Source organism: Hyaena hyaena, unplaced genomic scaffold (genome assembly GCF_003009895.1).
Source record: "Hyaena hyaena isolate Hyena2069 unplaced genomic scaffold, ASM300989v1 scaffold_78, whole genome shotgun sequence".
NCBI lineage: Eukaryota > Metazoa > Chordata > Mammalia > Carnivora > Hyaenidae > Hyaena > Hyaena hyaena.
The window spans coordinates 201658-214546 of NW_024080710.1; the positions used below are offsets into that span (position 1 = coordinate 201658).

The 12889-nt window shown below is 38.7% G+C and overlaps 1 protein-coding gene across 1 annotated transcript; it reads left to right on the forward strand.

Annotated features, from left to right (window-relative positions):
* The first annotated feature begins 8967 nt into the window (after positions 1-8967).
* Positions 8968-9930, forward strand: LOC120232759 (olfactory receptor 6C75-like). Its single transcript, XM_039233656.1, has one exon. It carries the CDS (start codon positions 8968-8970, stop codon positions 9928-9930), a length of 963 nt encoding a protein of 320 aa, XP_039089587.1.
* Positions 9931-12889: the final 2959 nt, after the last annotated feature.

Consider the following 12889-nt stretch of genomic DNA (forward strand, 5'->3'; position numbering starts at 1 on the left):
ATTCCATAATGTGTATATGCCACATTTTCTTTATCCATTCTTCTTTACATGGACTTTTACATTATTTCCACATCTTAGCTATTGCGAAAATGTTACATGAACATCAGACTACAGATATCTCTTTGAGTTCCATATTTCAGTCCTTTGGATATATACACAGAGGTGGGATTGCTGGATCAAATGGTAATTCTATTTTGAAAATTTTCTGGAAATACTATGTTGTCTACCAGAGTGGCTACACCAATTTATGTTTTGAATAAGAGTGGACCAGAGTTCCTATTTCTCCACATCCTTGCTAACACTTCTTATTCTTTGTGCATTTTTTCCTTAACAGTCATCCAAAGAAGAACGAGGTGATATCTCACTGTAGTTTTATTTGTATTTCCCTGAATGATGTTTCCATTTTCATTAGTGATGGTGAGAATCTTTTTATGTACCTGTTTGGCTATTTATATGTCCTCTTTGGGAAAATGCCTTTTCAGTTTCCCTACCCACTTTTTAATAGTTTGGTGTGGTTTGTTTTGGGGTTTTGTTGGAGGGGTGGTTTGGTTTTTTTTTTTTTTTTTTTTTTGGTCTCTTCATATACTTTGGAGACTTCATAGAAAAAGAATATTTTGGAAGACACAAGAAATTTTCCATTTGGACAACAAAAATGGAGGGCATTTCAAGTTGGTCAACATCATTTATGAAGCAAGCAGCTATAAAATCTCACTTCAATATGCTTACAGTGATGGTGTGATGAAAAAGAAATAGAAAAAAGATGAGCTGAAGGCATAGGTGGAGTCTATTGAGCTGGTAAACAGGTCAATAAATTAATAATTTTGGTATCTAGGAATGACAGTATAAAATTTACAAACATGAAATATAAAGAAATCTTAACATCTTTCCAGATTAGCCTTCTACAAAAGGCTATAGAAATCCATATATCAACTTCTTCTGCAATTTTTGATATTGCAGAAAGTAGTATGAGGTTTTTAAGCTTGGAGTGAATGATTTTCAATCTAGAATCTTATAACCATTCAGCTATTGGCAAAATGCTAAAATAAATCATAAAGAATTAGGGAGACTTAGTCATAAAATTTGCTTTTCATATACCATCTCCTAGTTAAATTCTTGATAATTTGTTTACGTGAAATAAGCAAATGATCTCCCACTCAAAAAAAGTAAAAACTGTTCCCTTGTTTTCTTTCTGTGAAATAGGATAAGGATTGAGTTAATTAATACAAGTAATGCAATTTTTAAATTGTTTAGGATTAAGCAGTGCAATCTACACATCTGTAGTTGTGGTGGTGGTGGTGGTGGTGGTGGTGGTGGTGATGATGAAGATGATGATGGGCCCAGAAATCTCTCGATCTAAAGCAGAAAAAGAATTCCAAGAATCTTATGGAGAAAACCAAGATCAGATTGAAAAACAAAAGGGAAATTAAGAATAAAACCAAAGCAATGATGAAGTGGGGGGTGGTAATTAGAAATTCCAGGAGATTAAATCCCAGGTTAACCTTATCAGCATGGAGGGCTTCTCCCCCAGAAGACCAGTGCAAGCTCCTACCCACACCACATCTCCAGGGCTCCAGTTATAATGGAAGTATATCAGGTCTGATTTCACCCACAGATCAGAGCACACCTAGTTGAAACTCTCTACATTCCGGTCAAGGACCAAACACTGCCCACTGTAGGCAAGGACAGCCTCTATCAATGACTGGCCTAAGGAGAGAGCAGCCAAAACACAACAGCAGAGTACACACAGCACACACCAGAAACACTCCCTGAAGCTCTAAGGCCTGGACACTACATGACCTCTTTTTCACAGCTATTACTCTCAGGGGAAAGAAACATCACTGGCTTTTCCAACGCACAGAAGAAGGCAGAGACTTAGACAAAATGCCAACATGAAGGAATTTATTCCAAATGAAAGAATAAGATAAGGCTATGGCCAGAGATCTAAGTGAAGTAACATGCCTGATGCAGAATTTAAAACAACAATCATAAGGATATATGCTGGCCTGGAGAAAAGAATGGAAGACTTTAAAGAGACCCTTACCACAGAGATAAAAGAGTAAAAAAAGAATCAGTTCAGTCAGAAATGAAGAATGCAAAAACTGAGATTGGAAAGATGCTTGATGCAATGAACAGCATGCTGGAAGAAACAGAGGAATGAGTTAGTGATATAGAAGACAAAATAATGGAAAATAAGGAAGCAGAACAAAATAGAGAAAGAAGAATTATAGAACACAAGAATAGACTTAGGGAACTCAGTGACTCCATCAAAGATAATAACACTCATATCATAGGAAGAGGNGTTTCTTGATTTCTCTTTCTGTTGCTTCATCGTTGGTGTATAAAAATGCAACCGATTTCTGTACTTTGATTTTGTACCCTGCAACTTGGCTGAATTCTTGGATCAGTTCTAGTAGGCTTCTTCCCTACCCACTTTTTAATAGTTTGGTGTGGTTTGTTTTGGGGTTTTGTTGGAGGGGTGGGTTTTTGTTGTTGTTGTTGTTTTTTGGTCTCTTCATATACTTTGGAGACTTCATAGAAAAAGGTGATCTTGGAAGACACGAGAAATTTTCCATTTGGACAATGAAAATGGAGGGCATTTCAAGTTAGTCTATAGCATTTGTGAAGCATGCAGCTAAAAAACCATGTTCAATATGCTTACAGTGATGGTGTGATGAAAAAGATGAGCTGAAGGCATAGGTGGGGTCTTAATTCTAAGTGATGTCAAACACCATGTGCAGAGAGAGTTGGGTTTTTTTTAATTTTTTAATGTTTATTTATTTTTGTGAGAGAGAAAGACAGAGTATGAGTGAAGGAGGAGCAGAGAGAGAGGGGGAGACACAGAATCTGAAGCAGGCTCCAGGCTCTGAGCTGTCAGCACAGAGCCCAATGCAGGGCTCAAACACACAAACTGTGAGTTCATGATCTGAGCTGAAGTTGGATGCTTAAATGATTGAGCCAACTAGGTGCCCCACAGAAAGAGTTTTTGAGTACTTGAATGGAAATAGACAGACTTTCAGTGACCAAAATATGAAGATATGATGGTGTTAGTATTAGCTTATCCCAAGGGCAGTAGGGGACTCATTCCAGTTAAAATGGTGGTAAGGCATGGTCAGATTTGCATAAGTAAGATCACTTTGGCTTCTGTGGGGATATGAGTGGCTTTCAGATTAGCTAAAATCTGACCACACAGCTACCCACTTCTAGGGGAACAATAATAGCTTTGCTTTCCTTCTGCCTTCCAGCTATCACACAATTCCTTTCATTAGTGGCATTCAACCTGGACCCTACTGGCAAGGGATTCTCTAAAACATAGTTCCCAGGGTGTCAGCTGCTATCATCTAGACAACAGGTTCCAGGAGAGTGGAAATGACTGCTGCTACCTCTTCCCCACCTCCCAAAAAGAAAACGAAAACCAAAATCAGCACAGAGTGCTCCTAGATAGTATTGCATCCTTAAAACATCATTAAGTTTTGATAAAAATGAAAAAAAAAAAAAAAGGAATGGGTAAACAACAAAAGAAATAAAGATTTTATAAATTAAAAATGTAATAGCTGAAAGCAAAGAATCACTCACATTGTTGGCATATAAGTAAATGGATAAGTTTCAGAAAGTAAAATACAGAAAGAAAAAGAGGTAGAAAAGTTGTGGGGAAACTACTTTAGTCCGGAATGTCAACATTGTATTTATTATGGATTTTATAATAAAATAAAAATAATTTATTCCCCTCTGTTTTCTAGAGGAAAATAAATTATTAAATAAACAAACAGGACAATATCTCCTGTGGTAACAGCTCAATAATTTAAAAAGTCTGGTTTCTACAGGGTACCTGTGTGGCTCAGTTGGTGAAATGTCCATCTTCAGCTCAGGTAATGATCTCACGGTTTGTGAGTTCAAGCCTCGCGTAGGACTCTGTGATGACAGTTCAGAGCCTGGAGCCTCCTTCGGGTTCTGTGTCTCCCTCTCTTTCTGCCTGGCTCCTGCTCACACTGTGTCTCTCTCTTCCTCTAAAAAATAAACGTTAAAAAAATTTTTTAAAGTCTGTGTCTAGGCATGACAGAATAAAATTTACAAACATGGCATATCAAGAAATCTTAACATCTTTCCAGATTAAAAAATAAATAAAAACACTTCTATGAAAGGCTATAGAAATCCATATGTCAACTTCTTTTGCAACTTTTGATACTGCAGGAAGTAGGATGAGGCTTTTAAGCTTTGGGTGAATGATTTTCCATGTAGAATCTTATAACCATTCAACTATTGGCAAAATATTAAAATAAATTATAATCATTTAGGGAGAGTAGGAACCATAAAATTTGCTTTCAGACAACATCTCCTAGTTAAATTCTTGACTATTAGTTCCCATGAAATAAGCAAATATCTTTCACCTCAAAGTAAAAAGTATGACTATATGTCTTCATCTATGAAATAAGATGAGGATTGAGTAAATTAATATAAGTAAGTTAATACAAGTAATGCAGTTTTAAAATTGTTTAGGATTTAGCAGTGCAATCTACATATCAGTAGTCGTGGTGGTGGTGGTGATGGTGGTGGTAGTGGTGGTGGTGAGGAGCCCAGAAATTTCTGGATCTAAAGCAGAAAAAGAATTCCAAGAATCTTAGGTAGAAAAGGAAATAAAAAATAAAACCAAAGCAAGGGTGAAAGGACAGGGTGAGGGGTTGGAGGGGGGTAATTAGATACTCCAGGAGTTTAAATCCCTGGTTAAATTAAATAAAGTGCTTCATTTTCTACAGGGGTGACTTCAAATAGCTCTTTGATGTTACATAGGAAAGTTTTTAATTGCCAGGCAAAGTATTGTTTGTAAAACTATTATTAATTTCTAGTTTTTGTACATTTGAATAGAGAATATGAATTCTATAATATCTAACAGTTATTTTTAAATTATTGATACCTTCTTTATTCTTTAATGTGGATCATGAGCACATGCAAGGACACTGTTTTTCTCTTTGTAGAGTAAAGCGCTTCTTCTATAGAAAGTCTCTGTGGGGCACCTGGGTGGCTCAGTCGGTTAAGCATTCATCTTCAGCTCGGGTCATGATCACATATCATAGTTTGTGAGTTCAAGCCCCATGTCAGGCTCTGTACTGACAGCTCAGGGCCTGGAGCCTACTTTGGTTTCTGTGTCTTCTTCTCTGTCAACTCCTCCCCCACTGGCACTCTGTCTCTGTCTCTGTCTCTCTCTCAAAAAATATAAACATTAAAATTATAATTAAAAATTTTTAAAAATAACGTTTCTGTGGTTTAATCTCGTTAGTCTCTGTAGAAATTTGTATTGTACTCTATATCTTTCTGGATCTTTTCTTCTATGTTTCTTTTGTTGAATGTCATTGAAGCAGTCACTGTCTGATAGATAAATACCAGACCCAATCTAATACATGAAGTGTTTGTGGTGAGCAGTATGTGGACATATATCTATTAATCCAAACTTTACCATCTACCCTACAGAACAATTTTCCAGTACAAAAACCCCTGGTATTAGTATTTAAACCTCAGAGAACATATCTCTCAGTAAACCTTGTCAATCAATGTTTATGTGGGATATATCAATATTTGTAACTCAAAAAATCAATACAACATGAAAATGTTCTATTTTGGCATTGGGACTTAGTGTGAGAGGTATTTTTGCACCATGAAGCTGGCTCTGAATATAACTAAAACCCCCATGCAAACGTGTCTTTATCTGAGCATTAAAATGTATAGTCTCACTTCCCTCTACCTTCTGTAACTTTACTCCTAATATTCTTTATTTTCCCTTACTTCCAACTTAGGACCATGAGGTTCATGTTTGGCCTGGATTGAAAGCAGAATGAATAGAGGCAAAGATATTATAAAAATGATTTTGTCTATCTGTGGGAAGGTGGGACCCACATGAAATTTCTGAAACTTTCTATAATATTTGCCTACCTTGAGACATCAAAAATGATGTGGGAAGATTCGGAAAAAACAAATTTCCAGCTCCCATATGCTCAGAAGTTGCCTTCAAATATCCCTTGGGAGTTCAGTCCACTTCTCTGGATTTCAATGGGAAGCCAGGAGTCACTGAAAAATGGATCTCTCCTGCCATTGCAGCCCAGCTGATATACACAGGAGAAGAAGCAGGCTTGCAAGCCAGTGCTTGGTATGGATGAAGCTTCTCCACCCTTGGGCTTACATTCTTCCTCATGTGCATCCAGAAAGAATCTGGGGATGTATTTCCAAGATTCTGTTTTAAAGACAGGGACCTGCCAAGGTACAGATGTTACCCACACCACCTAGCATTCCCCTTTCTTCTCTGAGGAAAATATCTGTGCTTTCCTTTACAAGGAGATTGGGAAGCACAACAAAAATAATCTTCAGACAAAAATATACAATGAAAAGAATCAAAAGGTTAGTGGAAGCATGAAGAATGACTGATCAAGAAAGGTGGACTTCCCCAGTATCCTCCCAAAGGCCTCAGGAGAGCCAGGATGTTATCAAGCTCTTTCTCACCGTAAAATCTATTGTTTTAAAACTCAGTACATACACCATATGTAGAAAATTGTAGTTTGGACTTTCACCTGAAATCAGTAGCAACATTCAGCCTGGGATTTTAGAAACCCTTGGGAAATTGTCAAATAATTTCTTTGAAAAATCTTGGCAGAGAATATGTGGACATCTGGGAATCAGTGTTACCATTGACAATGGAAAGATAAATATAAAAGTTGTATCAGTAAACCTCGTTCTCTACAGTGACCAACTAGCTGCCCCCAAGACACCAGGTGTGCCTTAACTTTCTGCCTCTGTGTCTTCAGGATCTAATAAGGTTTGGGGACCTGAACACTCTGCTCACTGGCTACGTCCAGCAGCATGTTTGGTGCTGCTGACCAAACAGTCCTGTGGCAAAAATATCAGAGGGACTTCAAAAGTGCATGACAGCAGCTTCTCTTCGTGGATGCAGGAAAAGCAGGATGCATCTCACATAAAAAGGTGAGGATATGATGGAGAAGTTCAGTGCACTAGAAGGTGTCTTGGAGCAGGTGTGCCCATGACAGTGGAGTGCTTCAGCAGAAGGACCCTGGCCCTAGGAGCACCCAGGGCTAAAATTAAAAGAAGCTGCCTAATCCCATTCCCTGGTATAGAGGTTGGACAGCAATGTTGCAGGTTAAGGAAGCTTTTACCTACTTGGGGGAGCAGAGCCAGACCTTTCATCAGGACCCTAAGTAGTCCATGAATCCAGCTCTATCCCTCCATTAGGAGCAGTGAAATGTGGTTGTTTTAGTCTGTCAGCTCCTTTCTGAGGTTTCAGGGGTCAAGGCTGCCATGTAGGCTTGCTGTCATGTGAAACATCCTGGGCTGTAGAAACAAGGCATTGTCAGCCAAAACACTGGCTGCATGGGAAGCCTATTGACCCTATTGTGGGGCAACAAGCTATGACAAATACATTTACTTCTCCTCTCCTTTCCCCTCAGCCCACATAAAATCCTTCTTTATTAGAGCACACTGGCAGCTAGAGGAGGTAGCACTGCCCACCATGAAGTGACTCCTGTGTGTGACTAGCGTCAGGAACTGTGGTAATTTTGTGAACTTTCTGGGTCAACTGGAAGAGAAGCAAATGCACCTTCAGGCTGTTCCACTCAGAGGGTGAGCAGTTTGGTTTCACAAGCCTGAAACACAGTGGGTTACTGAGAATGACACATTCCATACTGCCAAGCTCTGGCTTAGTATTGAGATGCTACAGCCAAACACCATCATAAGAGACGTCACTGATTGGGAAGTCTGAAGAGTGAAGAATGTTCAATGAGCTTTCATTGAAGAGTGAATGTAGGTTCCCAGCATATGCTCCTAAGTGCCTTAATCCTGTGCACTACCATCATTCCCACTGCCCTAACAACCCAGCATGCACTCTGGGGGTGGGTGGTAAATCCTGCATTCACAGTTTACGTTACGCTGTTGAGCAGCCCAAAATATCTCTGTTCTCCAGTCTCTTCTACAAACTGCTTGTGCTAAAGTAGATCTTTTCTGGCTCCATGTCAATCTACAGGTCAGTAACTCATCAGTGATACTACGCTTAGATAGAAACATAATAAATAAAGCTAATCTTGCACTAAAGGTTGAGAGATCATCAGCAATAAATTTGTTTCCATTTAAAATATTTTGTCTGAGTGTTATGTAGAAACTAATTTGACAATAAACTATTTGTAAAAAAATAAAATAAAATAAAATAAAATAAAATAAAATATTTTGTCTCTGCATTTAGAGATAGCAGATACTCTGGACATGGACATTCTAGCTAAAGTCCCAGGTATGTGCCCTAAGCTCTCTGAATCTAAGTGTCAGTTTCTGCTTCCTTAGAAGAAGAGGCTCATCGTTATTGTAAAGGGTAATAGAAAAAGTGAATTTCAGTGACCAGCATAGAATAGGTATGAATATCAACAGAAGATGATGATGACAACTTGGACCACAGAATGTTACATATTAAAATGGACACACAAAGGGAATATTACAAACTTAATACTAAAAATATATAATATTATTAATAACAATAAAATATTTAATAACTCAAAACTTTCAAACATTCTGCCTACTGATGATGCTCTATTCAAGAATACAATTAATGACCATCACATGACAATTAGACCTTGAGGAACACATAGGAAACATTGGCATCATATGCCAAGTGAGCTGCATGCTTTATCTTACTTATTCTCACAAGAACATGAGTAGGCAGATCCTGTCATCTTCATTTTGCTGAGGGTAAAAGTGAAGTTCATAAAGGTAAACTACATTTCCACAGATGACTCATCTCTCAGGGATTAGAACTCAGTGTTGAATCACTATTGAACTCAGGTCCTTCTGATTCAAGAACCAATTGGATAAGTCACTTTGCTATCTTCCTGGCCACTTTCTTGGATAGGCAAATAATTCAATCATATGCTCTGCTAAAACATTTGCTCTCCTTTATGTCTTTATTCTAGATCAAGACCAGCAGTGATGATGCCGCGGAAAGAGATGCCCATGGAAATGGGGAATGGGACCACTGTCCAGGAATTCACCTTGGAGGGGTTCCCTGCCTTCCAACACCTGGGAAAGGTCCTCTTCCTGGTGCACCTGCTGGCATACCTGGCATCCATTGCAGGCAATGCTCTCATAGTGACCATCACCTGTGCCGACTCCCGGCTACAGACACCTATGTACTTTTTCCTCAGCATTTTCTCCTTCTTTGAGTGTTGTTTCATAAGTGCTGTTATTCCTAAGTTGCTGGTCATCTTTCTTTTAGGCAGGCAAACCATTTCCTTTATTGCCTGTTTCATACAAGCCTTTGTGTATGTATATCTGGGTGCAACAGGTTTCTTCCTCATAACAGTGATGTCTGTGGATCGGTGCATGGCCATTTGCAAGCCTCTGCATTACCCAACCATCATGAACCTCAAGACTTGCTTCCGCTTGGTCACTTCCTGTTGTGTTTTGGCTTTCACTCTCATGACTGGTCTGATAGTAAAGGTTTCCCAATTATCCTTCTGTGGCCCAAGTGTCATCCCCCACTTCTTCTGTGACCTTGGTTCCCTGATTCATCTCTCTTGTTCTAATACCAGGTCTGTTGAAATGTTGGCCTTTGTCCTTGCTTTGTGTATCCTTCTGACGTCCCTTCTCATAACCATCATTGCATACAGCAACATAGTAGTCACAATTGTGCGACTCCCATCAGCCAGGGAGCGACAGAAAGCTTTCTCCACCTGCTCGTCTCACTTGATAGTCCTCTCCCTGATATACGGCAGCTGTGTCTTTATATACGTGAAACCAAAGCAAACAAACAGGCTGGACTCCAATAGGGAGGCTTCACTTGTGCACACGGTGGTGACCCCATTGTTGAACCCTGTCATCTACACTCTGAGGAACAAGCAGGTCCACCAGGCTCTGAGGGAGACAATTTTCAGAATGAAAATATCTAGATAAAAATAAAATCACTTTATAGCCTTGGAGTCGAAGGCTTTAGAAAACCATTTTTCTTCATTCCAGCCACTGTAGTAGTCCACAGAGTTCTGGTATAGCATCTCTGGCAACCACACTTGATTTATGCACATTCCTAGAAAAATGTAAATCTGTTAAATTACATCAAAATTAAAAACATTGTTCAGCTCACACCCCTGTTTATTACAGCATTATTTATAATTGCCAAGATATGGAAGCAACCCAAGTGTCCATCAAAAGGTTAATGGGTAAAGATGCGGTTTTATGTGCATAAGGGAATATGATTCATCCATAAAAAAGGATTAGATTTTTTTATTGTAACCACAGGGATGAAGTTCCAGGGTATGATGCTAGTGAAAGAAAACAGGTAGAGAAATGATTTCACTTTTAGATGTGAAATCTAAAAAGAACAAATACATAACCAAACAAAAGTATTAACAGACCCATAAATATGGAGAACAAATTGATGCTTGCCAGAAGGGAGAAGGTGGGGGATGGGTAAATTGGTGAAGGGGAATGGGTGATACAGTTATGGAATAAACAGTTCAAGGGGATGAAAGGTACAGCACAAGGGATGTAGTCAATGGTATTTTAATAGTGTTGTATTGTGACAGATGGGAGCTACAGTTGTGCTGATGATTATATAAGAAATAAACTCATCAAATCACACATACACGCAAAACAGAATCTGTTTTTGCAAGTCCACACTTTACCTTGATATACATAACAATCTTCTCCCAAATTTTCCACATTTTGATGACATTTTATTCATTGCAAAATTCCTTGCTGAATTTTGATTCTTCCCTCTGAAATAAATCATGTGCTTGAAATTTCCTAAATTTCATAATTTATATACTTTGTATTTCACTTCCCTCTAGACATAAACGTGGCTCAACAAGTATTCATATTTATCAAAGGGCATTTAGATCATTAAAATGGTAGAAGGTTGGATAGTACATTGTGGATATGAAGGAAATGACAGAAACAGCACCAGTGCTTGGATCCACAGTCCCTCCATGCTTAGTCCAAGGAAATGATGGGCATAGTACTCTTCGCCCTTGAATATACATGGTTTGCAACAGGTGTGCTCTTAAATGCTGTTCTTAGCTCTTAGCTTAGCTACACATGTCTGTATCAATCCCATGCTAGAGAGAAACAGAACTGTTCTCACACTTAGAGCATTCTCAAAAGACAAGGAATAAACACACAGCCAACAGCTTACCAATGCTCCTATTGCCTAAATTTTTTTATTCTATCTCCAGACAGCCTCTCAGAATCATAATGTATAATTATGATTGATTCTTATCTGAAAGCTTGTCTTTATCAGAGAAAGGAAGCACTTATTTCATATTTCTATAATTTCTCCCAAAGATTCAAGTTTACAGAATGTGAGTTATTTGCTTATCTATTTCATATTACTAGTGAAAAAAAACTAAGCCTTTTTCCTGGTTGTTTTGCGTTGTAAACTATAAGGTTATGTTCTGATTGATAACCTACCTTAAAATCAGCATTTCCAATACATCAATCGTCAAACTTTGTGTACATATCATACCTATTGTCCAGCTAGAGTTGGTCTCTTTTTTATTTTACAAGAAACAAATCTAAAAAGAGTGAAACAATTTTTTGTTTTGTTTGTCATTAGCCCAAACCCTGAGGTTAGATCATCTCAAATACATTTTATGAAACACATTCTACACTGTGATTAGATCATACATGGTCTTGATGGTCTTATTACAAATTTCAGATTTCATCTTATTGACAATGAAGAAATATGATACATGCCCTAAAAAATCACAGATAATTAGCTGTATAGATTATATACAAAGAATTTGGAAAAGCCATGATGAGAGCGGAAATTGCATACAAACTGTTACAGGAGTGGGAGACAGAGAATGATGGCTTAGGGAAGTGGCAGTGGGAATGGAATACTAAGGGACCATAGTAGACTGGGAATCATTTGCACTAGACAAGCCTGGTGCTGCCTTCACCTACCTGATCAGCTTCCAAAAACACTGAAGTAAACTTCTCCGTAAAATATTAGATTGAGCCACATAATCTCTAGGGTCCACTTGAGAATACTCCTAAAGACAGCTACAGGATGCTGCGGGAACTTGGGTGTACTTCAGAGCTGAACAACTGAAGAGTGTACGGAAACGGTTGAGGTATGGCAATGCAGGAAGAAGTCAAGGAATTGTGGTCCAACTACTGAAAAGAGTGTGAGCCTCCCCAAGGTTTTAGTCAGGGTTTGATAAAAATGTATTTTACTTAAATTAACGTAATGCACTTCATGTTACCTTGAGATAGACTATGCTTGAAGGGTGAGCTTGACAAACAGAAAGTGAAGACCAGAAATCCGTGTCTAAGTCTCTAAATCCAACCAGTTGTTACCAGTCTAGATGGGACCCGGTGAAGGACAAACCCTAATGTGAAAATTAATGCTCTAGATTCTGGTGCTGTAAAATGCTTTACTGAGATAAATTTCTTAAGCTAATTCTATGTTGAAGATACTTCCAATCCTAATGTTTAAGTCACTTCATAGAAGTATGACTGACATACAAAAGCTGTAGATATTTGATGTATACAATTTGATGTGTGTGGAGATAAATACACACCCAGGAAACCACCATCACTATCATTGCCATTAACCTATCTATCACCTCCCAAGATTTCTTGCTGGACCCTTTGCTATTGATTTTTTTGTCCTTACATGGAAGGTAAAAGCACTTAATTTAAGATCTACCCTCTGGGGCGCCTGGGTGGCGTAGTCGGTTAAGCGTCCGACTTTCGCTTAGGTCATGTACTCGCGGTTCGTGGGTTCGAGCCCCGCGTCGGGCTCTGTGCTGACTGCCAGCTCAGAGCCTGGAGCCTGTTTCAGTCTGTGACTCCCTCTCTCTCTGACCCTCCCCTGCTCACGCTGTCTCTCTCTCTCTCTCCTAGAAATAAA

What these genes read in the sequence shown, in the direction of transcription:
- LOC120232759 (XM_039233656.1), top strand. Translation starts at nt 8,968, where the DNA reads ATGATGCCGCGGAAAGAGATGCCCATGGAAATGGGGAATGGGACCACT.